This window comes from Aulostomus chinensis, chromosome 16 (assembly GCF_037954235.1).
Source record: "Aulostomus chinensis isolate RoL2024-O1b breed Wild chromosome 16, RoL_Achi_v1.0, whole genome shotgun sequence".
Taxonomy (NCBI): Eukaryota; Metazoa; Chordata; class Actinopteri; order Syngnathiformes; family Aulostomidae; genus Aulostomus; species Aulostomus chinensis.
The window spans coordinates 11,795,463-11,822,073 of record NC_141335.1 but is presented as its reverse complement, the minus strand read 5'-3'; the positions used below and the strand labels follow the sequence as shown (position 1 = coordinate 11,822,073).

General features: G+C 42.3%; 1 protein-coding gene across 5 annotated transcripts; it reads right to left on the bottom strand.

Annotated features, from left to right (window-relative positions):
* Positions 1-324: 324 nt before the first annotated feature.
* On the bottom strand, positions 325-26,384 carry LOC147247494 (semaphorin-4G-like). 5 transcript variants are annotated; one of them, XR_015109463.1, is made up of 17 exons: positions 26,097-26,384; positions 22,074-22,189; positions 21,340-21,579; positions 16,446-16,594; positions 14,851-14,913; positions 14,662-14,760; positions 13,320-13,413; positions 13,127-13,240; positions 12,548-12,702; positions 10,902-11,077; positions 9,998-10,142; positions 9,155-9,377; positions 8,386-8,501; positions 8,135-8,289; positions 7,010-7,068; positions 4,274-6,574; positions 337-2,196 (listed from the first exon to the last, which is right to left on the bottom strand). XR_015109463.1 is itself a non-coding variant. In XM_086180598.1 (16 exons), exons 3-16 carry the CDS (start codon positions 21,509-21,511, stop codon positions 5,565-5,567), a joined length of 2,730 nt encoding a protein of 909 aa, XP_086036724.1. In that variant the 5' UTR covers positions 21,512-21,579; positions 22,074-22,186; positions 26,097-26,384; the 3' UTR covers positions 325-5,564. The 5 variants fall into 5 exon arrangements, 1 of the variants encoding a protein (XP_086036724.1); XR_015109461.1 differs by having other exon boundaries at positions 22,074-22,186; XM_086180598.1 differs by having other exon boundaries at positions 325-6,574; positions 22,074-22,186.
* Between the last annotated feature and the right edge of the window lie 227 nt (positions 26,385-26,611).

The following is a 26,611-nucleotide window of genomic DNA, read 5'->3' as shown; positions in this document are numbered from 1 at the left end:
TTTAAAAAAAAAGCAACATCTTCTTGTGATGACTTGTCAAAAATTTAGATTGAGGGTTATAGAGAAGTACAACAGCAAAAATTGAAATGTAAAAAGGTGTTGTTGTTTTTTCTCTCCCTTTCCTCACTTTATAGTATGTCAACCCATCAAGAGGACCCTGACCTCCGAGTTGTGCTAATCCATCTCTGACATTGAAAACGCAACAAACTCAGCTGTACTGCCATAACAGGCATGTGTTTAAAGTGATAGTCATCACATCAGCACGGCAGTTTTACTTCATTTAATTAAATGTAATATTCCGAACTAGCAGAAAAAAAGCACTTCCTGTTGACTTTGTTTAAACAAAGACAGCTCATTTGTACGAAACTGTAGGCTCATTTTTAAACTGGCGCCCATCTGTGTGGGCATACATGACATTCAGGCTCCTGTTTATGTGTTCCCTCAGTAAAATATTACAACGCAGGAGTCATCGTTTGAAAGCTGCCCGGTCATCTAAGAAGAACAAGAACATGAGAAAAGGTCATATGGATGATAAAAACAAACGGTGATATTTCCACTGTGGCGTTTCTTCAAGATTTAGTGAATCTTTATTATAAAAGGAAGAAGACTGTAGGGTTGGGTTACATCATTCTGACACGCTCCAGCTGGATCTGGACTCATTATGGACCATCGACCTCTTGTGTAAACCTTCTGTACCGCTCAGCGCTGTGATATGGGTAGTCAAAAGTAAAGTGAAGGAAAATTCCCGCTTTTCAAAGTGTCAGAGAGGGTTTATAAGTCGACAGCAGCAGTAGATGTCACATATCGAGGTTCCATTCCATCTTTGAGAAATGTGAATGTAAACAGCAGGGAAGAAGTATAAAGTTTATTTGAAGTCATCCTGACTGAAATGTGAAGAACACAATGCCCTTTTGCTTCGCTGTGTTCACGAGCGTTGCGTCACATGCAAAACGGGACAGAAAAGCCGAGTGATCCCTAATTAATAGGCGACATTAAAGACATACATTAGTGTCATATAAATATTAGTGGTGCTGGTACTCCGCATGCTTCTATTCATCACATTTTGTGCAACGACAGGCAAATTCAGGTCTCACAAGTGGCACTTCAACAGTAACATTGAAAACTTTCAGAACACACTGTACAAAATTACAAAATAAATACGTCTCTGCTTTAAAATCTTGAAATCAGGCTCACAAAGCACTTTTTAAACATCTACTTGGCACTTTGATTCACTTTTAAGATGAGTCGGCTTTCTCTAACGACAGTGTTGAAACTTAATTCATGCAGCAAGTGTGAGTAAAAGGTATAAATGTTGCGTTTGGTACTTCAAGCAAAAAAGAAAAAAGGATTTCGCCTTTTGAGAATGCACCCTAATTGGTATCTTGCCTCACAAAGACGTTTTATTTCCTCCTGCGTTACTTCTAAGACACTCCAGAATGCAGAAAAAGACAACTACGAATATTTACCTTCCATTTACAAACTTTGAAGCGCATCGTCTGGTATAATCCACGTCTTATTTTGTCAGTAATCCGCAAACACATTTGAGCTCTCCACATATTGAGAAAAAAACCCAAACTTTAAACATTAAGTTTCATCGCTCTAATGAACAAACCCAAGCTAGCGCGTTTGGAAGAGTTATAGTTTGTTTTTAGCTCAGATCAAAGTGTTGTTGGATTGTGGACATGAATTATACTGCATGACAAGCGTGAGAGTTTGTAAATGGATGTTTTGGGGCAGCTTTATTGTTGTGAGCCATCAGTCATCTAAAACTAAACACGCATGGCTGAGTCTTTCTGCATTCTGGGGTTATAAAAAAAGTGATGCAGGAGGAGAAAAATGTCTGAGCTCCAGATTCTGCTCCAATTTATAAGTACATGAAAGGTGAAATCCATTTTTTGGTTGAAGTATCACTCTAATAAGGTTGCATCAGAAAGAGGCAAGGATGTTCTCTGCACACTACGAGCCTCTGCGACACACTCCAGCCAGTGATTTCCATTCCAGTCATGAGGAAGCGAAGGCGTCCTGCAGGTGCAGAGTTTTTCTTGTTGTAGCCCTTTTCCAGCTGCTTGCCTCCTGTTAGTGTCGCCCTGTTTGTTTCAGCGTTCATTAAAGTACATCTTTGCAGCCAGTCCTACTATCTGATGCTGGCTCGGAAACAATATCTCAGGGAGAGAAACTGAGCGGTGTGCATCAGACCTGCAAACAGGAAGGAGATGTCAGTGGAGTGTGCTTTAAAATGCAGAGAGATGGTGGAGAATCAGACCTGACCATCGCAATTACTAGACACCACTGTGAGTCTGGTATGAAGATTAAAAGTGGATCGAGAACTTGACAAATTAAACCCCCCGCCATTGTGCTCACCACTTCTTGTGCTTTGAAAGCGGGTGAACGGGCTTTAACGAAGGCTTTTAATGTGTGAAATGTGCAGCTACGTCCTCCTGCTTTCAAGTCTTTGATCAATACTGAAAAGCTCTGCTCTCCAAGCTTTCAGAATGACAGGCTAGTTAAAATCCATGAAAAGTTAAGGTTGGGGGTTATACTGGAATTGTTTTTGTGTTGACGTACAGTGATAAGATAGAAAAATCTACAGGGAATTCAAGAGTGTGAGAAAAATAATTAGGCGCTCTAGGGTGTAAATGTCTAACTACCGCTGCCCTCTGACTGAAGAAGAAGATGCCTCAACAGGATGTTGATGAGCAAAATAAACGGAATGAATTTGATGTTGACCAATGTGATTTAAAGGTGAAATGTGATGGAAGTAAAAACATTAAAAAGTGCAGAAGAAATGTTAAGGATGAAACGGAGAGCTTGATATTCACCCTGATAATCGAAGATTTTTTTTAGATTCCCCGTCCACTGATATATTCTGCAAATAAATGCTGCCAGACTATAAACCTGCTGGCTATTTTATTAGGAACACCTTGCAAACACGGAGGTTGGGTTGAACCCCTTTCTGCGTTCAGAACTATCTTAAGTCTTCGTGGAATCGGTGCTAGGAACAGTCGCGTGAGATACTGACACAATGCCAAATTCTAAGTCAACCATCTGAATGTCACACCAGATATCTACATTCATCAGATTTTCAGTTCCCGTGGTCCAATTTTAGTGAGTGCATGCACAACGTAGTTCCCATTCTCAGCTGACATAAAGTTTTTTTCTTTAACGAGTGGTTATTCGAGGTACTGTTGACATTCTTGCAGCTCAGACCAGTCTGGCTTTTATGGATTTTCCTCAGAAATACTCAAAACAGCCCGTCTGACACCAGCCATGCTATATTTAAATCATCCTCACTCCAAATTCTGATGTGTAAACTACAGCGGTTTCTGACACATAATGGTCTTACTTTGACTCGCAGTTGAATTATAAAACAGGCATCATAAAATGGTCAGTACATTTGATAAATTACAAATCAGACAACAGCAGATGTTTGGATTTTGCATCTCTCATATTGAAAAAAAAAAACCAGACTTTTTGGTTAATATTGTTATTGTCCATCCTCAGAAGAAGAAAGCTAGCCTTCTCCCCACGGACACTGGCTGACCAGCTTAGCATAGTGAAGGATAGTGGATGGGAAGTGTTAGCATACCTTGCTAAAAAGTTATCAAATATGCTTTAAAAAAAAAAGTCTTTACCTGTATTAACAGGCCTGAGGTTCTACATAAAAGTATCCACAGAGTAACAATTTGCAGGATATTGCAATTTTAGAACCAAATACATGGTCTGAAGTACTTTTCACCATGCAGCGCAAAAAAAACAACAACACACTGACATCTGTGTTGACCACAAGAAGAACTGGTGTTAGTAATCCTGATTTTGTAAGGAAGAATGAAACAGAATGATTGAAGATCTGAGCCTGATCTATTTGATGCTGTTTGACTGAGTTATGCTAAACTTCCCATCTACTACCATTCATTGTGCTAAGCTAGCCGTTAGCTGGTCCCTGTCTCAGGTCCTTAATGCATGACAGAAGAGAGAAGGGTATCTTTTTTGTTTGTGTGTGGCCCTGGGGAGGATGGACAATATGTACCCAAAAATGTTGACATGTTCCTTTAAGCTACTCCACAAATAATAAACACTGAAATCAGATCAACCAACTGTTTGCATACAAACTGCTTTAAATTGTTACAAACCAGTAAACTGTAACATTCTCCCATTGGTATTCTGTAAATATCCGGTCTTTAAAACCCTGCTGTGAGCATGCACTCTACTGTTTAAGTGGTTGTTTGGCAAAGTCAGTGTAAAGATGAGTTAGCATGACATAAAAACTATTTACCTTGGATGCTCTTGTGTAACGCTGCGACCCAGACTCTACCTTGGTCTCACACAGGGTGTCACTTGGAGCTGAATTCTGGCTCAGCTGACTCACAGTCAATGTTTTCCCTCTAATCCACAATTGTCAAACAGGGTCCAGCAGACTCATTGCTGCAACTGCTCACGATGAGTAACGGCCGCTCAAATGCTCCTCTGGTTTGCTGGTTCTTGACAGGCGGTACTATCAAAGTCCACCAGTGAGTTCACTGAATTGTCCTCAAAAAAACCCTTTTCAAATCAACGATACCGTTATTTTTCCTTCAGGTTGTCCATTAACACTTCGCGACACCTTAAACTCGGTGAAGAAGTTATCAGTTCAGAAGTAAACATTGCATGAAATGTTTAAATTCAAGATTTCAGAATTCAATGTCATAACGGGAGGGATTTGTCAACAGTTAAACAGATGCCAAAATATTGTTAAACTGAGACATCACATTGTTTGCAAATCCTTAAATCATTTTATAATATTTAAAATATTTTATTATCAGTTTGTTAATGAAGGCAATTAAAGGTATTTGATGTATTTTTTAAACCATTTAATGCCACAATATTTGTTTTAATTATCAATATTATGTGATAAATAAGTCAGTATAAAACAAAACTGGAAATCTGCCGCCTGGAAGAAATCTTCGGCTGGTTAGTTTTCAGTAATAGAACATCATGATTTATTCACCTGGTGTGTAACAAGCTGTTATGTGTTTCTGTATAAGTTGTTGGTTATTGCCGTTATAAGGTGTTAAAAAAAAGTGAAAACACCGCAAACCACTTTTCATCTTTCACTAAATCAGTTTCCTTCAATATTTATAAAGCATGAATGACATATTCTAAAAATGCATAGGCCATCTGTGCACTTGTCAGTGCACACAAACTTTGGCTAGCTGCCCTCCAGTTTCAATCTAGCCAAATATGGCCATTGCACCGCAGAACCCTTCACATGTGTTTATATTCCTATGAGGCTCCTCTTCTCACTGGAGTCTGTTTGTCCTGGTTTGAGCTTTGAGGATCAGAGATTTGACACTCAGACTGCCTGCACGTGTCCTTCTAGGTAATATTGAGGTGAGGTAGATGACTTTTCATTTCATGCTCGTTCCCTCGCTCATTCTCTCTAGTTACGTGTTGGAAACAAGAGAAAATGAGTTTGAGCAAGAATGTCTTAATGTAAAGATTCAACTCTCCTCAATAGGGTCTTCAAATAGGCACTTCAGCACCAAGTAACTGCAGCTGAGACCTCCCACCACTGGGGGAGCTACTCACTACACTGAGCTCTCGTCTGGCCTCGGCAGCAGCTGAGTGTGTTTCCGCTTCTCTAAGATCCTGTTGAGCTCCTCTGAGAAGGAGTAGCAGAGCGGCGACGTGCTCTCAGAGTCGCTCTGTCTCAGCAGCACGTAGCTGTTGCCATTCATCCTCCTCAGGACGCTGGGCAGCGTTGCCGACAGTCCGTTGGGGTAGTCACATTCTGGGGAGGGAAGCTGTGGCGTGGGTGGGAGAGGAGGGGCTGGGGGAGGAAGCTCTTTGTTGAGAGAGGGGTGACCCTCACCGGGAACAATCTGGAGGAAGCCTCCATCCTGGATGTCGCCGTTATGCTGCTTTGAACCCCCTTTATAAATGCCGTTGCCATTGCAGTGACTGGAGATGGTCTTCAGCTCCATGTGGGCGGAGTTTCGATGTTTTCTGTTCTTGTTGTGTTTTTTATTATTCGGGTAGGCAGCAGCTGCGGCTCGCAGCGAGTATTTCCCTCTGTGGCCCACTCGCAGGCAGAGGCCCACGTAAACAAGGACTACAGAGAGGACCACGCACAGGCCCCCGAGGATGGTTATGAGTGACAGGTACATGGCCTCCATGTTCCTGGGGGAGAGCAACTCTGAGTGGGGTAGCAGTGGGGCCGGAGGGGGCGGTAGAAGAGGCCTCTCAGAGGAGGGGTGCTCCGTGGGCACTGGCAGGGTGGCGAAGACATGATACGCCTCTTCAGTCGAGTCAACAGGTGGAGGTGGTGGCAGGTCTAGATGGATGGTGACATTGTAGGTAACTATGGCAACCTTGATATCATTCTCAACGGCATAGCATGTGTAGTGTCCGCTCTGGTCCTGCCGTGCCTCGATGATGAGCAGGCCATCAGTGCCGGTCCTGAAGCCAGAATTGAGGCCGTAGCCTTGTAGCTCACGGCCATCCAGAGTCCAGAGGGGCGTAGCCAGGTTGGAGCTGAGCTCACACTGCAGCAGCACGTCATCACTAACCCGCACAGAGCGGCACCGCACAATAACGTCTGAAACACACAAGTGTCACGAGTTAGAGTCAGTGGACATGAGCATCACTTAACACTCTGTAAATGTATCAAAGGCTGTCTAATTTTACTGCAGTAAACACTCCAATCTTTTAATTCCAGCCATCACATCAGCCTGCACAGAGAGAAACGAGGGGGCAGAAGATGCTACAATTTGTCAGATTGAAAGAGTGAAGTGAAAGAAGGCATTTCCCTGCCGTGAATATCAAACAGATTTCTCTGCAGAATGGGATTAAAGAAGGGACGAGAGGATTTTGCAGAGACAGTGTGCATATAATCAACGTTCAAAGGAGCCTTTGTGCCATCCGATGACAACCTCTCGTCTTTGCTAACGTTCACTACTTTTTAATCTCCACCATTCATTTAGTCTTTTTAAACAGCAGCACCTGGTTGCAGATGAGGTTTCCTTCTACCTACCATCCTGAGTGTTCTCGCATCCCCTGCTACCATGCTGGACATCCTGGATTAAAGTGGATCTGTGGAATGTAAAAAAAAACAACGATTAACATATTTGTTCAAATCATAAATAATCTTCTTTATCATTTTAGAATGACACTTGCAAAAAGTTGCCTTTAAGGTACTCACAAATGGGTATCTTGAGCACAAAATGACTTTTTCACTGCTGCATCTTTGAGACTCCAGAGTGCAGAAAGAGCTGGCCATGAACATTTAGCTTGACACTGGTGGCTAACAACGGTAAGTTGAGTTATAGTTTGTTTTTAGCTTAAATCAAAGTGTTTGTGGCTTAGTGACGAGTTGGATAAAGAAGACGTGGGCTTTAGAGTTTGTAAATGGATGATTTTGGACATTTCTGACAAATGTTGTTTTGTTGCTGTTGTTAGCCGTCAATCACCATGAACTTTAAAAGCAGAAGTTTGCTGGCTCTCGCTACACTCTGGAGTCACAAAGGCCCTGCTCACACCTGGAATTAAAATCTTGAGTGGACAGCGCTGCTGAGTGTGTTCACACTTGGCTTGAACATGCATCTCCGATGACCATTTATGCTCTGATTTTCATTTCCTGCTCTGGTATGCAAATGAAGACACAATTCTTCCTCTGGCATTGTTTGTAATCAGCATGTTCTCTCGCTATAGTTTGCATTCATTACAAGCAGCACAGACGAAAATGTCCCTAAAAACACGCAGAAATGAAACTGGTTTATTTGTGATGCAGGAGGGAAAAACTGAGTTCAGGCAACTTATTTGTCAGTCATTGAAAAGCAAAATATGTTATGGGTGAAGTATCACTTTAGGTTTCTCGCTGTAGCATGAAATATATTCAGGACTGTTGGCACTGAGATATCTATGTCTTCCACCTCTCTGTATTCTGATCCATTCTTATCTCTCATATCGTTTGCGTAACAACTCTACGTGGTATCTGTTCAGATTAATCAGTACACTTCAAGTACACAGCTGCACGCTGTGTTTACTATCTCGGCCAGCACGGTTGTTTCTGCCAGCAGCAGGAGGATTACGTAACAGTTCTGGGAACTGACAATGTGACACGGCACAGTGATACTCAGTCAAACTACACACACTTCACCTGTCTGTGTGTGCCATTATGTCCACACACTCAGCTCCGCTCCAGGCACAATGAGGGTCCCTGGCGAAGATACAGTCGTAGCAGGAAGTGTATCTGTTGCAGTCTGAGAGCGGCAGCTGCACCAGGCCTGACGGAGCACTGACATACACACTCATCTGGAGAGGAGGACAGCACATTTAAATAATTAGTGGGAGAGGATTCCTTACCTGTTCGTGTGTGTGTGTGCGAGAGAGATGGTCAGACACTCAAACCTGTTTCACTGAGATCAGCAAGCTGTTAACTGGCTGTGTTTCTTCAAACAGTTGTAGCTCCTCAATGATGTGCAGTTGACCATCCACTTGTACAGCCTTGTGCAGCCAGCCTTCATCTGAGACACAGCGTGGATGAACATGAGACACAAAGAACTCAACCACTGCACTGGTTCACCTTCAAAAAGCTCAGACTGCCAAACGATCCCTGAATCAATCCCTCAGAAATTCATCCGCGACCATTTTTCTCAAAGTGCTGATTTCATTTACGAACAAAAATACAGACATTTTAGCTTCCTCAGTTGTTTTTATTTGGTTGAAAACTGAAAATTTTGGAATGTTCACATTTGAGGTAATTAACCTGGGTGTGAGGATATTGTCACATTTCATACATCAAAAATCAATCAATAATAGCATTATTTAAAGTTAATCACTGTGTATTGATCATTTAGAAAAAATATGGTAATATTACAATTGGGGAAAACAGCGCTTACTTATGAAAAAAAGTGCTAAAAAAGCATTACTTGAGCTCAATAAATAATTCATAAATACTCCTTCACCATAACCCCGCCCAAAGCATAAGCAACAATATAAATAGGTACGTTTTATTATTACAAGCTTAACTATGCAACCAGTCTACAAGCACATTCCATTCAGTTGTGCATTGATTCCAAAATTTAGCTGATTGTTCCTGTACCCGAGTTCATCATTCAACCAAATTTCTTCAAATCCATCTGCAACTTTTTGAGTTCTCTTATGCATAAATACACACCTGTTCCCATGTATAACACATGGTATGTTAGTCCATCTAAGGCCTGGACCATGTTTACAGCCATGTGGGTGTAGTCGGTGGTCCTCCTGAACAACAGGGGGCGTCGGTCTAAAGGTTGGACCTGCTGGGACATCAGAGGATGCCTCCTGACGAAGTCCAGCACGTCGTCTGGCAGGGAGGTGGACACGTTTATGCCTCGGGCTCTCATAGCGTTGGTGACACACTGCAGAGAAAAAAAGACAGCGCTATGAGAGGATGGCTAACAGAGAAGGTGGAAGGGTGAGTGGATGTGCAGGGGTTTAGAGAGTTGGCCTGCAGGGAAAATTATGGGATCAAGAAAAGGATAGGCGCCTGGGGAGGATTGAGTTTTGCTAAAGGGCGACTCTTTAGCAGAACTATAATGAGGTTGTGTGAGCTCAGCACTCGACTGGAGCTGATGTAAGCGACTCATCTCTCTCGGCACCTGACTAAGGGAACAACTATTTTTGTCCTTTTTAAATGACTTCCGCCAACTCCTCTAAGAGGCTTTCACACTCCCTAGTTAAAACCCTTGACCGATTCTCCTTTCTATTTAATAGCAAAGTTGAAATTAAGTCCTACAAAGTGTCGAAGTGACACCACAGCGGATGATGTCTACTCTGGCTAACCGTGCTTCGGCCCTGGCTGTCGCGCTAAGCCACTGTTGCCAGAGCTACAGGCTGGAGTTAATCGCCATGGAAATGGGTTTCAGTGACATAAGCGGGTTGTGTATAGAGTCTCATCCTCCTTATCGTCCATCTTCTCTTCTTTGCGCTGGATCAGTTTCTGTATAATTTTTTGAGATGGGAATGAGTGTGTGTTTACCGTTCCAGGTCGAGGCTCAGGTATCTTTCCGCTGTACTCCTTCCACTTGGAGCCGGAGTCCTGGTTCTCCATGTAGGGCCCTTTAAACGCCTCTTGGACATCAGACAGAGAGAACCGACACACCGCAGACGCCTTCACGTTCTTCCTAAAAATGGCAACACACACACATTCACACACACACACACACACACACACACACACACACACACACACACACACACACACACACACACACACACACACACACTGTGAGAAAGTCCAGAGCACAGGCTACGTAGCTTAACAGCAATAAACCCAGTGTTGCTATGGTGACAGCAGTTGGAGTACAGTACAGGAGTAACTCACCTAGTTGAAAAGATGGAAAGAGACAAATTGGAAGAAAGAGCAGGGGAGAGGGGAGGGGGTGAGGACTGGCAGAGGTAGTAAGAGGCAGATACGAAGTCGTACATCTCAGTGAAGTGTAGGAGTGAAGGAGGAGAGAAATAGAGTCAGAGGTGTGTAGTAGGAGTTGAGTCGGAGGCAGGAAATGTGGTAAAGCATCCCAGGAGAACAACTGATGTGTTGGAATATCACCATTGGTCCTCACTCCGTTTTCAAACCGTGTCAACATGTAGAAAGGCAGAAACTGTTTCTACAAAGGGCCTTTAACATCTTCAAAGCCAATTTAAATCTGCATTTTAAATTACCCCCCCCCACCCACCATCCTCCTCTGTAACCACCACTCAACTTTTTCTTTCACATCTTTCAGATTCAGAAGTTCTCCTCTCGTTGTCTTCTCTTTCATCTCATCCCTCGCTGTCTACTACAACTTGCATTGATTGCCGCCTTTCATCTTACTCATTTACATCCTAACCCTCTACTATACCCCCCCCCCCCCCAACACACACACACACACACAACTCACCACTCCAGGCCAAAGATGCCATAGAAGAGTGTGTCCTGCACTGTGAGGCCTGGCATGACGAACACGCTGCGTAACATGTTGAAGTGAAAGTCGTATTCTGGAAGAGAACATGTCAGCCTGGCCTTGAGGAAAGACGTCCAGCGCTTCTGGAGAGTTAAGTGGCCTCCTCTGTCCCCCTGAGGGAAAGAGAGAGAGAGAGAGAGAGAGAGAGATGGAGGAAGAGAGCAAAAACAGAGGAGGAGGAGATGAAGTCACAAACCAAACAACAGAAAAACAGACTGAACTCAAGGTGGCACACACGAGGAAGTGAGCCTCCTGAAGAGTGCAACAGATGGCAGGGGAAAGCAATAAGGATATGTTCAAAAAGGCTTCCCGTGGGTAAGGCTTTCCACTGTTATCCACAGGTAGAACACTGTGTGTGTGTGTGTGTGCGTGCGTGTGTGTGTGTGGGCTTCAACACACTGACAGTCACAGTCAGAAAGAAATTCACTCCAGTGTGACAGACATATAAAGCTCGACATGTGTAAACATCCCATCTTCACAACGGAAACGTTTGAAAAAGTCCCAGATCCACCTTGGTGTTTGTGTTCCCTCTGGAAGAATCAGGCATTACGGAAGGCAAAGAATATTATGAGCCAACTTTTCCACGTTCTGTCTCATGAATTGTCATTCATGCCTTCAGGATGCCGTTATCATGCACCTCTAAGGAGAACAAACTGCTACTTCAGATGTTATCAAGATGATCTCCTTTCATTGCTTTTTATCTGTCATATCTTATCTAACTTATCCGCCGTACTTAACTGGCCTCTGTGTTTTTTTTTACTGATCCCTGTGTAACCAATCACTTATGGAATGTTGCTTGGGTGCTGATGTTGGGGTGAGCTGCAACTGATTTAGCCTGTTGGGGATCAATAAAGTTGTCTGCATCTGACTCTAAAAGTTTTTTGTTGGGCTTTATCTATTAAGCTAAATGCTGCCTGGCTTTTAAAATGTGAACATGTGGGCGACTTCATTTTTCTTGTGCAACAGGAGAGGACAGTCGAGTTGGCATTGCTTTAGCATTGCTGAACGGCATCACAACGAAAACGGAAGAAGGTGGTGTGGGTTGTTTACGGCCTGACGTTAGCTGTTTACGTCTAAGGATTGCAGGCTGCGCTTCAAAAATCACAAAAGTTGCTGAGCCAAACCTGTAAGTCTTATTACCTCGTGTTCACCGCAGAGCTTATTTTCTGCAATAATCTAAAATCCAATGTAAAAAAAATCCTATTGGCTTTTTGTCGAGGCATCCCATGGTGATGCTAACTTCCTGTTGGCCTACAAATCAAAGTACTTCATCCCTGAGGTAAACTGTAAGGTACAGAAAATGGATCATGATGCTGTTAACCTCACACTGGAAAGTAGGAGGTATAAAAAAGGCAATTTTACAGCACCGTCTTCCCGCTGAAGTCATCCATCCCTCTCACTCCCAGCTACGCTCACACAGCAAGCCATTCGTCAGCTCCTCTAATCACCCACTGGGCCTTGTTACAAATGCAGCCCCTCATCTATTATCTTCTATCATCTCCATCTTCACTCCTGCTCGCCTGATGCAACACTCCACTCCCAAGTGCAAATACATCCTGCATCTCTTTCTAATCTGCTCTCACCTTACAAACCCGAGCCACTCGAGCCACCCTGCTGTGGCTGTAGGTTGTCGTCTGCTCCTGGCTCCTCTCGGTGAAGAAGTAGTAAATCTTGTCATCGTCACCTGTGCGGCTCCCCAAACTCTCCCTCACCAGTGCTGAGCCCACAAAGTCTGCCTCTGTTTAGGGGGTGAATAAACACACAAACACCTTTTACCTCTTCTGAAATAATGAGTGTAGCAGTTGCCCCGAGTAAAAGTACGACATAAGCATGCAGCAGCTGGTAACCACTTCAAAATTAAGGTTTGTTTGTTTTTTTGGCCAGTTTTAAGAATTAAATATAAATGGAAACCCCTAAACAATTCAGGAGGGTTTAATTAGATGCTAGGAAGAGATTTACATTTACTTCATTTATCTGTAAAGTATTAAAATTAGCCAAGTGCCTAACCATTGAAGACTAGAGGTTTGAACTGGTAGAGACCACTGATGGGACCACCCTCTCTAACATGCTTAGGGCCTTTTATCATTCCAGAACATTAACTTCACCCCCCACCCCCCCAACACACACACACACAGACACACACACACACACACACCCCTCACCATTTAGCCAGCGTGTGGGAGCATCCTCCGTCTTCAGTGTGGGAGACGGAGAGTTACGGCGGATATCTGGGAAGCTCCTAAACTCGTACTGGGAAGCTGTGTACATCTGCTGGTCTGGTGGGAAACAGTTAATGGGGTCAACCAGGGGTTTGTGTAAATCTGGAAGTGATTGCTTGCTGTTGAAGAATCGCACCTATGATGAGCCCGGTGTAGCCTGTTGTTGGACCATACGGACATTTGTCTTTGCCCTCTTCAGGCTGAGATGACATCACAAATCCCTCCTCATCCTGCAACGGATAGATGGAGAGGAAGACATTCAGGCCAGATTTACGCAACTATAACTTATTTCTTAAATTTAAAAAAGACCTACACCAACATAAGCATTTCAGCTTGTCTGGAGTACACAGTTCTGTGTAACATAAAGATTTTGCCCCCTACAGTTCAACAGACGGCCATGTATTTCTTTATAAATTGGTAGAACACCAGCTAGTTGAATTCGCTTGTGGTGAGAGGCAAACTTTAGTCTATGCATATGTGCACATAGGAAGCTGCCTCATAGCCTGTTAGCGTGTTGTTGCTAACACACTATGTCAAGTCTCTCTGAAATCAACTGCAAAACTTAAACTTTTCCAATGTGTCAAGGAAAATACCAGAACGATAAATCAAAAACATACCAAAAAAACGAAACAGAAGAGGAGATAAGAAAGGTTTCCATAAGCGTGAATAGACTCGCAGTTGATTCCCGCATGTCAGATTTGTCAAAATAAGGTACTAGTCTCCATCCTTACAAACATTTGTCATTGGGGCAATACATATGCATGTGACCTTAAGTACATTCACAAGCCTTGTCGTTTTTGTTGTTGTTCATTCCCCATGCGAGTGTCGTGTTTTGCTGAGGTTGCTCCTCTTCTGGAACATGAATTGAAATTTGCCCCCAAGCAGTGGTTCTTCCAGGCCTCACCCAAAACAGGTACTCCATGTACAGCAGGGCTGGTAATATCACTGGACACAGGCTCTCAAGCTTGAATTATAGCTTGCCTTGTCCAAAAGTAGGCAATATTTGCTTTATAAAATGCAGACTGAATATGCACATCTGCTGCTACAGTAGCAAAGGAAAGGTCAGCGTCGCCAGCAATTCCATATTGAACTAAAAGCAGATACTTCAGGTTGATGCGCTATTCTTTTTTTTCCAGATAGGCCAATCAGCGAAATCACTGAAGGACGCGTCACAACTCATGAAGACTCATTGACGGTGATGACATCATAGATCGCGTCATCTTTTGCTGCGGTCTCAGTTGCTGCCCATTCACAGAACAACACAGTCCTGGGGTTTGCAAACAGAAGTATTTGTAATGGTTTAAAGGGCATATCCATAGCAAAAGTTAGGCACTGATTCAGCCTATCATCCTGAATAGGAGGTTTCACAAAATATCATAAGTCGAAGACAAAGATTTGTTAATGCAACGCCATGCCAGTAAATTCCAACTTCATTTGCCCGCAGTCGGAGAAGATGCAGGTGTTGTCCATGAACTCACAATGTATGCACACAGAGGTCTGAAGGCATGAGTTCCACACATGTAGAGATGAGTGGAGTTGAACCTCTGGAGGAAGCGGATGTGATTAAAACACTCTGTCTGGAGGAGAAAACAGAAGAAATTTCCATACGTAGGAAAGAATTGAATGCAAAATAATTCATTAGAAAGAAACAGCAGTTAAATACTTACCTTATTGTCTTTTCCCTTGAGCAGACACTGACGTTTTTGCTCGGGGGAGGCCTCCCACTCAATCTGATAGGATGTAACATCCAGAAAGAGTGTACGAAGACAGAGTCATATCACTGACTTGCATTTTCATTTTGCAAAAATATCTGATGTGACGGCAGATCCATGAAAGTCTCTTAAAAAACAAAAAAAAACACCTTCGGATTTAGGCTGAGTCTCGTCGGTCGCAAAACAACAGCATGGTTTTGAACTCTTACGTAACATAAAGTTGACCTGACACACTTACAGAGGGAGACAGACGAGCCGTTGTGACAGAAAGTCACACACACCAGTAATCATGCCTGATGGCAGACACCAGGCTGTATTAACATAATTAGCATTCCAGCTTAGCGTCTCACCGGGTAAAAAAAACTCAGCAGCGCGTCAGCTTTTACGGGCAGTTAAAGGGACCATCAACTTTGATGTCTTTATTGTTTGTGTCTATGAGCAACCCACAGTATTTTGAGGATTAGGCAGCAACACTTCCCCCCCAAAAAAGGCTTCTTATTATGAGTGATGCAGTCTTGCGTGAACATGCACTTCAGATTCTGAAAACTTTATTTATCCCCATAGAGAGCAATTGAGGCGTGGGGGGCTTGACGGGAGAGCCACACCGGTTTATCGGTGTGGCGAATACTTATCATACACGCATCGCTTCAACATATATGTTGTTTAATATGTGCCCACATCAAAAGACATCATGGAACATTCTGAAAATGAACTGATTATTGGAAAAGTCTCAGATGGATTTTGTTATTTCAGAGCACTGATGTCATTTTAGACCATTAAATTTAGTTCTAAGCGAAAACTCAGATATCCAGCCTCTAATACACAACTTTGTCATGAGTGTTTGGTAACTACATTTGACGGATTGATGAAGTTTAGAATTATTTTACATTTATTATTTCATAACCAAATATTGGCATCATCATCAGAAGCTCTAGTTATTATAGTTTAAGTGGTGTCTGTGTCTATCCTCATCATCATTCCGATGATAGAGTTTATTGTTAAACTCTGTTCCGCTGAAGTCGATCTGCATTGCATCTTTTTTGTCACAAGTGGGCAAGAACAGCATTTGGTCACATAAGGTTGTATTTTGGCTTATATTGGGAGGTAAGAGAATTTAGATCAATTAACCTAAAATTAGTAAGCCCTACTTTTCCGTTTTTCAATTGTGCCTATTCATTATCGCTATCTGTTCCTCATTCGACAGCACGTACACATAGTGACTTCAGCGTTATTGACGAAAGATGTTTAATGCATCGATTTGAAATCTCCTTTCAAATATTTGCAAATTCTGCATCTATTCAGAGAGTGAAAGTGATAAGTGTCATTAGTTCTTCTGGTTTTTTTCTTTCTCTCATCAATATTTAATCTTATGCAGCAAAAATAAATGTAACTACACGCACACAGAAACACATAAGGGGTTATGTGTGTGTGTGTGTGTGGGGGGGGGGTATTATTGCCTGAAAGAAAACCTGTGTTATGAAATGCAAATAAAGCTGTGGCAGACTTAAAAAATATGGAAGTTGAAACAACGCAAAAACAAACTAACTCACAGTGAGAGGAGAGCTGGCTGAGATGTCAGAGGCGTTGAGAGCAAATACAGCCCCCCGGGCGCCGACATAGAGACGCTCACTGTCAGCCTCCAGTAGCATGGTGCTGTAGTTGACTGCAGAGGAATGGAAACTCCTGCAGCCCTGGAGACCTGCAGGAGGAGAGAATATTGATATTCTTTTTATCTTAAAACAGAAAGAAAACTTGAGGAATTGATCCCTTACAGTGTCACTGGACCAGCTACTGAAATGATCCCATGCAGATTTTAATGGTAACATTTTTGAACAAAAAAAACCCCCAAACATATTTCCTTTAATACCGCTGGATACTGAATATATGTAAATATATCAGGATGGTTTAAAAAAAAAAGTAGAAGAAACATGAATGTAGTCAACATCCCTGATGGATTTCTCACTGTATGGTTTCTGAATACGGATAAAAAGCGGTGAGGTGGCCTTGCTCTTTTGTCTCTTGCTTTAAAAGCTGAGATTTTTTTCTATTTCATCCAATTCAAAGTCCATTTGTGCTGGTACTATAACATCGTGGAAAATTTCTATACGTGACCGCTCGCGTGTTTAGTCAGCGGTATGAAAAAGCTGCTCTTGGATGTCACACAGATAAACATTTTGAGACGAATGATTTGGAGTTGAGTTACTAAATTAGCCAGTATCCAATTAACCAAGTAGCCAAGTATCAATTAGTTAAAGGAACAAGCTAACTTTTACAGAAATATGTTCACTGTCCAACCTCCTTGGAGCCAGACAAGAACATCAATACCCTTTCCTGCTCTGTGCTGTAAAAACACTTTATGTATCCACCTTGAGCCATGCTTCAACACCAGCTGATTGCTCGTTAGCTTAGCACAATAAATTGGGTGGGAGGTGTTAGCACGCCTCTGTCAAAAGTCATCAAATTGATCAGGTTCGGGATCTTGGTTTGTCCAGATGTAATCCTTATTAGCAAGTAGCAGCAGTCATTCTTCTAGTCATCCTCAAGTTACTAGCACCCACTACCATAAATATGCTAAGCTAGCTAACAGCCAGCCGATTTCTGTAGGTCTCAGCCCCCTGATGAGGTACTGAGAGAGATTTTTCTTCTGGTCTTGGTCTTCTGGTCTTGGATTTCCCAATGTTTAGGACACAGAACATTTGTCAGCAGCAATTTTCTTGCTCAAGCATACTAACATTTGTTAATTAGCATTTAAGATAAAGAACAGCAGTTATTTGGAACAAAGTTTTGAGAAATTTAAATTCTGACTTAATTAAAAGAGAAAAAGTCAGTTCTAATCAATTCAGACAGGCTGTAACTATCACAAGGATGCATCTATTTAGACCACTGACTGTGCATTAGTAAATGCAATGTAAATTTCCCCACTGTGGAACAATTAAAGGTTTATCTTATCTTATCTTATCATTTCACTAAACTTGTTTATGAAATGTGTCATGGCTGTCCTAAAGTCAGATGATCAGCAGTTTAATTCCACTTCTGAGCCATGGATTCCTGCAGACAGTTTATAACACTCCATTTCGGTTGCCAAGATATTTCTGGACAAATAAAAAAAAAGAGACAAATGTGACTTAATTCCATCAGGATAGCATTTTCTGCTTTCATCTGTTCTATATAATATAGAACAGAAATGAAAGTACAGCTCCACTGCTGAAAATAAAAGCCAAGGGATTATTCTTATCTTACTCAGCTCTACCGAGGACAGAGAAGATAATGAAAAAAAAAAAAAAAAAACCTTCAGATTACAGAGATCCATTTCTTCATCATGTGGATTTCTGGAGTTGGAGGCAGTTTCTTTGCTGTATGTCCCCTGTTCTAGTTTTCCAGGCCATACTAGGATAGATCTGTTTGACAGGACCACTGAGGTTCACTCATAAAAACACTGCACATGCATTTTTGATGTCATAAAGCAGCAGTCATTAGATGCCGGGGTGTTATGAGAGCTGTAAACTCCAAACTATCAAGAGTCCACTTAGGTTGGGCAAATATGACACTGCAGTCACACGCAAATGAGGCCATATGGACCCTGTTTTAACCATAAAACTCAACAAATGTGAATATCTGAGCTGCTAAATGCAGAAACACTCTTAAAGATGTTTATTGTATTCATATGTCTCATTAGGCATCCCATAGGGGTCAGTACCGGGGCCCATCTAATTTTTAACTACATAACCTGAGCCTTCCCGTACTACACCTTAACACCTGCTTGGGAGATCCACTCTTGAGTGACGAGAAACAACTACCTCCCAGTCCACTACAGAATCCAGCTCAGAGTCCTCCACCTAGCTTACAAAACCTTAACAGGCCAAAGTCCTACTACCTCAGTGACCCCATATCGGACGTCAAACCCTCACACCCTCTCTGCTCTAACCATGCCCCTCTCCTCCATATTCCCCCTACATGCCAGAACCTTCAATATTTTTTTCCTACTACCTCTGGAACTCCCTCTCTGAGATCAGCCCCTTCCACCGAGGTCTTGAAACATGCCTTAAAAACTTTGATTTATCTGCTTTTATGGCAGCTCTGAAACTGTTTTCATCTCTCTTTTATCTTTAGATCATTTCAGCTGACGACAGGCACTGCACAAACATAATTCGTTATTATTTTTTTATATTATTAACTTTGATATCAACTGTTTTTGAAGCAAGAGAAAATTCATTGCTCTGCCCAAAACAGAAAAGCGCCAGTCGTCCTGCAGAAGCCGTGTGCTTCTCCACTTAGCCGTCATTGAGACTCTTATCAGCTGCTACCAAACACTGGTCTGCTCCTGGGTGATCAGGTGTCTTATATTTCCTTCTTTTTTCCTTTTTTGATTGTTTCCTGAATGGAGTTCAGATTTGATCAGCTACAGTAGTCTGACGGGTTGCGACTCTAAAGACTTGTTTTTATTAGACCCCATATGTTGTTGCTGCATTAATTAATTGAATTTAACTGAAAACCTTGATTCAAATAAATTCAACTGTGACCTTAGTGTGGGAAGTCGTATAATAATTTCCCTTTGTAGAAATGTATTACGATTAAGTTGAGTGGGTAGATCTAGCTTTCTATTCATATTGTTGGTGATCTTTTGTCAGAAAAGGTTGCTCACCAAAACAATTGTTTATTGAAATCTTCTGATCAGGTGTCTTCTTTTCCTTCTCATCCTCAGTAGGAGAAAGAAGAGTATTATGTGAACTCTGTCTGGGATTTTCACAAAAATAACTGTCCCCACGCAAGAGTGTACACAACAGAGGAGACAATGCAAAGATTTCTCTGTGTAATCGGAGTATTAAGACATATAATGCTTTGTCTGCGTGTGTGAGTGTGTGTGTGTGTGTGTGTAGCCCAGGGTTGTATTAACAATAAATGATGAGGGATTAAACACCAAAAGCACGTCTCAGCCTCAGCTTAGGCACATGATCTCAATTTACTGAGCAAACACTTAGAAGTAGCTCCGGTGTTCAGGACACAACACCATCAGGGCTATGACTGGAATTCATTTAAAAATTTATGTCGTAAATGCTCAAAATACTTGTTACGTAATGATCAGGTGACACCAGCTTTAAAGTCTTCTTAACCTCCGACTCAGACTTTGTTTGGCTAGTTTTTAGCCTTTCACCACCTGATGACCTCACTGCCTTACCTTTGTCCTCTTGTTTAAAAGAAAGAAACTCTCGTGGACACGTGTAGGCGTGTTCGTATGTTGTAAACATCCCACAAAAGTCTGGGGTATTTGCAAGAAAAGCAGCTGGCACCTGTTAATTCTTATTGACAGACGTTTTTGTTTTGGAGACCTTTAACACTGGAACACTGTTTCTTTCTGTCATCAACAGCTGTATTACTGTACTGACATGGCACACTGCCGTGTCTGGGTTTATAGCACGATCCCGAGGCAGTTAAAACACCGAGACAGACGTGAAAAGTGATTCACTGAGGGCAGCGAAGGAAATGATGAGAGTTGCACACATAACCACCGAATTTCAAATGAATGACAGCCTTTCCGTTATTTAATTGCAACATACGGATAAGAAATAATGCAGAGGTAATGGCGTTATGGTGGCCGTTAGGACTAATTATGAATTCCAATTTTAGAATGTGTTTTCACCAGGCGGCAGGCAATTTCTTCAAATGGTTGTTTCCTGAATGGAGTTCAGATTAGATCAGCTACAGTAGTTTGACGGGTTGCGACTCTAAAAACTTGTTTTTATTAGACGCCATATGTTGTTGCCGCATTAATTAATTGAATTTAATTGAAAACCTTTATTCAAATAAATTCAACTGTGACCTTTGTGTGGGAAGTCGTATAATAATTTGGTGATCTTTTGTCAGAAAAGGTTGGTTACCTAAACAATTGTTTATTGAAATCTGCCGATTAGAAGCAAAGTAAATTAAGTCAAGATGGACAAATGAGAAAAGTGTTAACTGATGAATACACAACCAGCGACAAGGTGGAGGTGGAGAGATGGATGTTGGAGGAAGAGGATGAAAGACGATGTGTAGGAGGACCAGAGCAGTAATTGATAGTCAAATTCATAGTGAGAGAAGTCACGAGAAGAGCGGTGGATCGTGGAAATGGGTGAAAAAGGTACTACAGCTCTGAGGAACATCAAAAATACACCAGGTAAGGACCAGACAACAGAGGTCAGCGTAAGATGAAGACTTTATATATCCACCTTGTGCCATGCTACAACGGTTGTCATGGTTACAGTGCTTCTCTCCACTAGCTACAGTAATGTCAGTTTCCCTGGAGGCTCTGCAGGAATCCAACAACAAACACTTCAGCATATCCACATGCCACTGCTCGTACATAGTAAATGAGTAAAACACAAGAAGACGTGAGAGATAGCAGCAGCAAGCAAGCGGAGGATGATGAGGAGACAGCTTCTACGAAGAAATGTAAAATCTGCTTACTGCTGCTCAACACGGTGACGCGTGGAGTCACATCCAGGTCGAGAGGCGGTCTGAAGGGGTAGCCGACCGCTGTGCACACACACCAGCTGAGTAGAAGGAGCCGCAGCGCGGAGGATCGAGCTCCCGTCATTTCCATCTCGTGGGACACACTCCAACCAGGGTGTATATGCATGCATTCACACAGACATATTCACACACACAGTCAAGCAGGCAACGTCTTCTCCTGTGCAATAAAGAAACCTGAAAAAGATAACAGCGCTCATGAGGGGACAAGAAGATTCAAAAAAGTCACTTGAAAGTTGAGTTCAAACAACAGACTCGAGCTGACGTGAGAGATTTCACCATGATGATGACATTCACCCTGTTGCAGAAGAATGCCGGCTGGCTAATCTAAACACACGGCTGGCACTATCATTCACTAAACAAGCACTGTCAAACAGAGATGACAGCAGCAGCAAACACTTGAGGATTAACCGGAGATATGCAGCAATCCAGATCGATAAAGTGCGAAAGCACATACCTGATGTGGCTAATCCACGAGAGAGGAGGTCAAGAAAGATGGTAATCTCTAAGAAATGTGTGTTCGGACACACCAAGAGGCTCTCTTAGGAGGAGAAAAAAGGAGGGATCCATACACTCAGCAGTCTTTCCGACCTTGTCCCATTTCTCTCCCTCACACACACACACACACACACACACACACACACACACAGAGAACATACACACTCACTCACCGTCTCCAAATAATCCAGCTCTGTCTTTAAAAACGCAGTTCAAATGTCACACTCTCTGGTAAACAAAAGCATGCTTCTTCTGGCTCCAGAATGGGTACGAACGTCTAAGGAGACTTCTTGTTCCATCGATCACAAACACACACACACACACACACACACACACATATGATTATGATAAACAGAACAGAGAACAGTGGAGGCATTTTCATCAGTATTTGTGACTCTTGACAGAAAAGTCCCAGCGGGTCCCTCGGCATTGACACCGTCACAAAGACGTGTTTGACAATTGCATAATGTTGCAGACGACAACTGCTTCATGCAGATGTGCATGAGAGCTGATTCCAAAGTAGGGAGTCAAGGCTTGTGTTGCAGAATCTGAGTAAATAATGTCTGTTGGTTGAACACTTCCTGCCTGCAGGACACTGACACCACGTACCAAAGTAATGGATAGGATGTGCATGAAATATATGTAGAAATAGATTAAAGGCCTTATCGGGTATGAACAACATTTGTTTAAAAAAGATCAGGAACCTGTTTTTTTTTCTATCACTGTTGTCAATTAAAAAAAAAAAAAAAAAGACACAGCAAAACATGTCCAGGAAGGTGTTCACTACAAAGTTTATTTATTTATTTTTACCTCATATCCATGCTGTGGATGGATTTTGAGGGAATTCGGGAGCACTACAGAACTGAGATATTTGCTTATTTTACAACGACTTAAATATTTGAATATCTTGTAGCCAAAAACTAACGGAGTTGAAGGAACAGATTTATATCCAATGTTAATAATAGCCTCAATTTTTTTCCTCCCTCTTTCTATAGTCACAATTATACATTTCCTTTGCTAAACACACACACACGCGCGCGCGCGCGCGCATGCACACACAGACACACAACACTGAAGTTCAAGTTTTTCTGCAGTTTTACCTCAACCAAAGGGGTTCAGTTTGGTTAGAGCAAAAATGACTAAGTGCTAGGAGGATGGACCTATTACATTTAAGTGTCAGATCTTTTTAATATTACTGAAAAAATTAGAGGGAGAAGTCTGCACCATCTAAGTGCACTTCTGTTTGTTAGGGTTGACATATTTGATTTATTGATTTAATTGTTAGAACAGGTTTACATATATGAACAAGCAAGAAGCAAGAAAAATCCCTCACAACAACAATAGCTGGTCTTGTTTGGTGCCGTGTAGGATAAAGTAAAAAAAAACCTGAGTAGTATTACCCCTTTTCTCTCTCTCTCTCTCTCTCACACACACACACACACACACACACAAAATAAAGGCCCTTTATCAAAAACAAACCAACAACATCATAGAAGGCTGGAGTTGATTCTATTGAATCTGTTTCATTTATTATTTTCAAAGTTTTGTTTGAACGAAATGATTTTCTCTGTCTCCATTTCTTCATTGCAGCTTCTCCACTGATTAAGAGTTATCATCATTATTGGCTGACACGACTTGTCAGGAGCTGACTCTGAAGTCTCAGATGTCCACTCAACGGGAAGAGCTTTCCCAATCCTCCCTGACGGCTTCTTTTATGAGTTCCCGACAAGGATTCCCTCATCATAACAACTTGCTCTGACTTTTACAGTTCTCAATGTGGCAAATCGCCTGAGAACACCAATTATTACGTCCCCTCCCAGGATGCGCTGCCTCCCCCGACCTGTCAAACACTCTGAGGGTACGTGAGAGTCACCCTCACAGCCTCGTCTAAGCTGAGCAGCTCTTCGTGAGTCACTCATCTGACTCCTCCAGCGCATGAAATCACTTAAAATGGTTCTAAATCCCTTCAGTCTGTCAGTCAAACAATTAATGGAGGGAAGTGGGCTTGATGGAGGAAGAGGACGCAAATACGAAAGGGGGAAGCAGTAAAATGCTGTCGGACAGTCACCTCTTTGGGGCTCCTAAATGCAGAAGCATTCAAGGGTGCAAGAGTCTAAACTTTGAGACCATAAAAGAAAGAAAATAAAAAATGAGGCAAGCCCTGAGGACATCGCCATCCCTCCCCATCCATCCTCTTTGCCAGCTCTCTCGTTCACTCCCTCAACATCCATTCAGGGAGATGGATTTTTATAAACCTGTGTAAGACTGGAGCAACAGTGACAGCTCCATCAAGTCCCAGAGGACTCCCCCCAGACAATCTCTGGTTCTGAGGTAGAGAGTGTGTGTGTATGTGTGTGTGTGTAGTAGTAGTAGTAGTAGTAGTAGAAGTAGTAGTAGTAGTAGTAGTAGCAGTAGTCAAAGCCACTGAGCAGAGTACATGCTGCTTTCATAGACACTCAGAACTGAACGAAAAGTTTCTTTCCAGTCAGTTGCTTGTACTTTCACTGTAGCGTCAATGCAGCACTGAGTTTTTAAACTCTTCTCTCCCTAAAAGAAGAGAGAGAGGTGTGTGTGTGTGTGTGTGTGTGTGTGTGTGTGTGTGTGTGTGTGTGTGTGTGCGTGCGCGAGCGTGCGTCCGTGCTCTCACTTTACAGCAGTTTCCAAACACATTTGGACTAGCAGTCAACTGGGAGCTTTTCATTTGAGACATGCAAATGATGCTATAAATCATTTATAACCAAATCAAACTGGAAAACGAGTGATGAGGGAATTTTTGAGGGGCAGATCCAGAAATAAGTGAGTTAAACATTCAGATCATTTTTTTTCCATCCTCCTTTTTTTCTGAAACTGAAGTAAGAGGGAGAAACACCCATGCACTACCTGCACTTGTTCGGTAGAAAATACTGCTTAATAAATCCTAAATATGCACCTGAAGAAGATCCTTGCCCAAAACATATTACAATGTCTCTGTTTCTCCCTAGAAGAGCTCCATCCACCTACACACCTCTGAAACCCACTATTTAGTTGTGCAAGAGAGATTTTCTTTTTGTTTTTTCCCCGATGGCTTGCAATTGTCCCTAAAATGTGGTTCAAATTGTGACAAAGACCCGGAGGCGGACCGTTTCTGTCTATGCAACGTCAATGTTTTCCTCTTTATCAACCGCAGCTCATCCAGCATGACATCATCCAGACAATTAGACAAGAGCTGAACTAAACTCCCTGTACCAACAAAAAAAAAAAAAGAAAGAAAAGAAAAGAAAAAAGAAAGAAGCCATTTTACAGTATGTTAAACAGATTTGGCCCAAACATGAATTCATACGAGGAACATGGACAAACAGTGGATTCTGGTCTTTTCACACACTGATAGAACATCCTGACAACATTCAGGGCTTCCAATATTGATAAAGATGCATGATGCCCCCCCCCCCCCATCATTATTTTATCTCTATTTTGTGGCCTGACCTTGTCACAGGATGCTTGCCACAGATACTAATTATAATGGACTCAATCGTATATTTGAATGCAACTGCATGTTCTTTTAGCAGTGAGTGATTTTATTTTGTTGTCGTTGTTTCTGACTGTTATATATTTGTACTTGCAGGCTGTAAAAATGAACTGCACCATTGAGGATAATAAACATTTCTCTACTCGCCACCTGAAGCACAAAGATGATCAAAATAACTCATCACTCAAAACTGAAAGCATTGTGAAGTTAGAAAATAAAATAATAAAAGACCAAAACTAGCAGTCATTTGGGAGCTTCACATGTAGAACATAGAGAACGTGAAGAAGACAACAGTTCTTACCGAACAGATCGCGGTGTCGGTGACCACATGTCACGGAAACCAGGACTTTTAAACACTAAACGCTTCAAATGGTGGGTTTCTCTACGAGTCTGTTGATTAGATCACCTTCATCTTGATCAGGGGAATTACCCCCCCCCCCCCCCCCCCCCAACCAGATCAACACACACTCTTCACACACCTTCAACATCATCAGCTCATCATCCTCCCTGGTTACATGTGACAGAACGGCTCCAGGTGATAGCCAACGCAGTGGATCATTCAGACATACATTCATGATGTCACCTACGTGATATACCGGCTAAAAACCAGAATACCTCACGAATATACATCGCCGTATAAACAGACATACAGCAGGAAATTGAAATATTTCTATTATTTAGTGAATCTTACCCGAATCGTGTGGAATGCACCGAAGAGCAGGACATGTGTGTTTCCATGAGCTCAAGATAATCCAAGTGGACTTTCAACGGTCCGACAAGCTGACAGACTCCACCAGCACCGGGGACACTCGTGGCCCAGAACCCACCTCCCACGTCTCCCTCTCCCCGGCTCCTGATACTTTATCAAGCCTGGTGGTCGGGTCTTTTCTAAGCAGAGTGGTCGTGTCTTCAGTACCGGCTCCTTGTCGCACTTAGTTTGGGTGTGTTTCGAGCTCCAGCTGCGCAAAGACAATCACAGTGAGTGAGAAAGGTGCGTGGAGGAAACCTGTCTCATTTAAAGCTGCAGAGTGGCGCCACACTGACACCTACCGTCCACAGAGGGAATTACAAGCAGCTGGGAACACCTGTATTCATAATTTTTCCCATTTTTTTCCCTCCGTATCCACATTTGAATATTCAAGCCACAGTGTGACAAATAATGTTTGTAAAGAGTAAGACACTTGAGGACTTATTTTTTTACATAAA

Excerpts from the sequence above, each read along its gene's own strand:
- LOC147247494 (XM_086180598.1), bottom strand. The coding sequence starts at position 21,511 with ATGCATATACACCCTGGTTGGAGTGTGTCCCACGAGATGGAAATGACG. Across the intron at positions 8,502-9,154 it reads TGTGTTATACATGGGAACAG|ATGAAGGCTGGCTGCACAAG; the intron begins GTGTGTATTTAT and ends GCTGTGTCTCAG. Across the intron at positions 8,290-8,385 it reads TGCTGATCTCAGTGAAACAG|ATGAGTGTGTATGTCAGTGC; the intron begins GTTTGAGTGTCT and ends CCTCCTCTCCAG.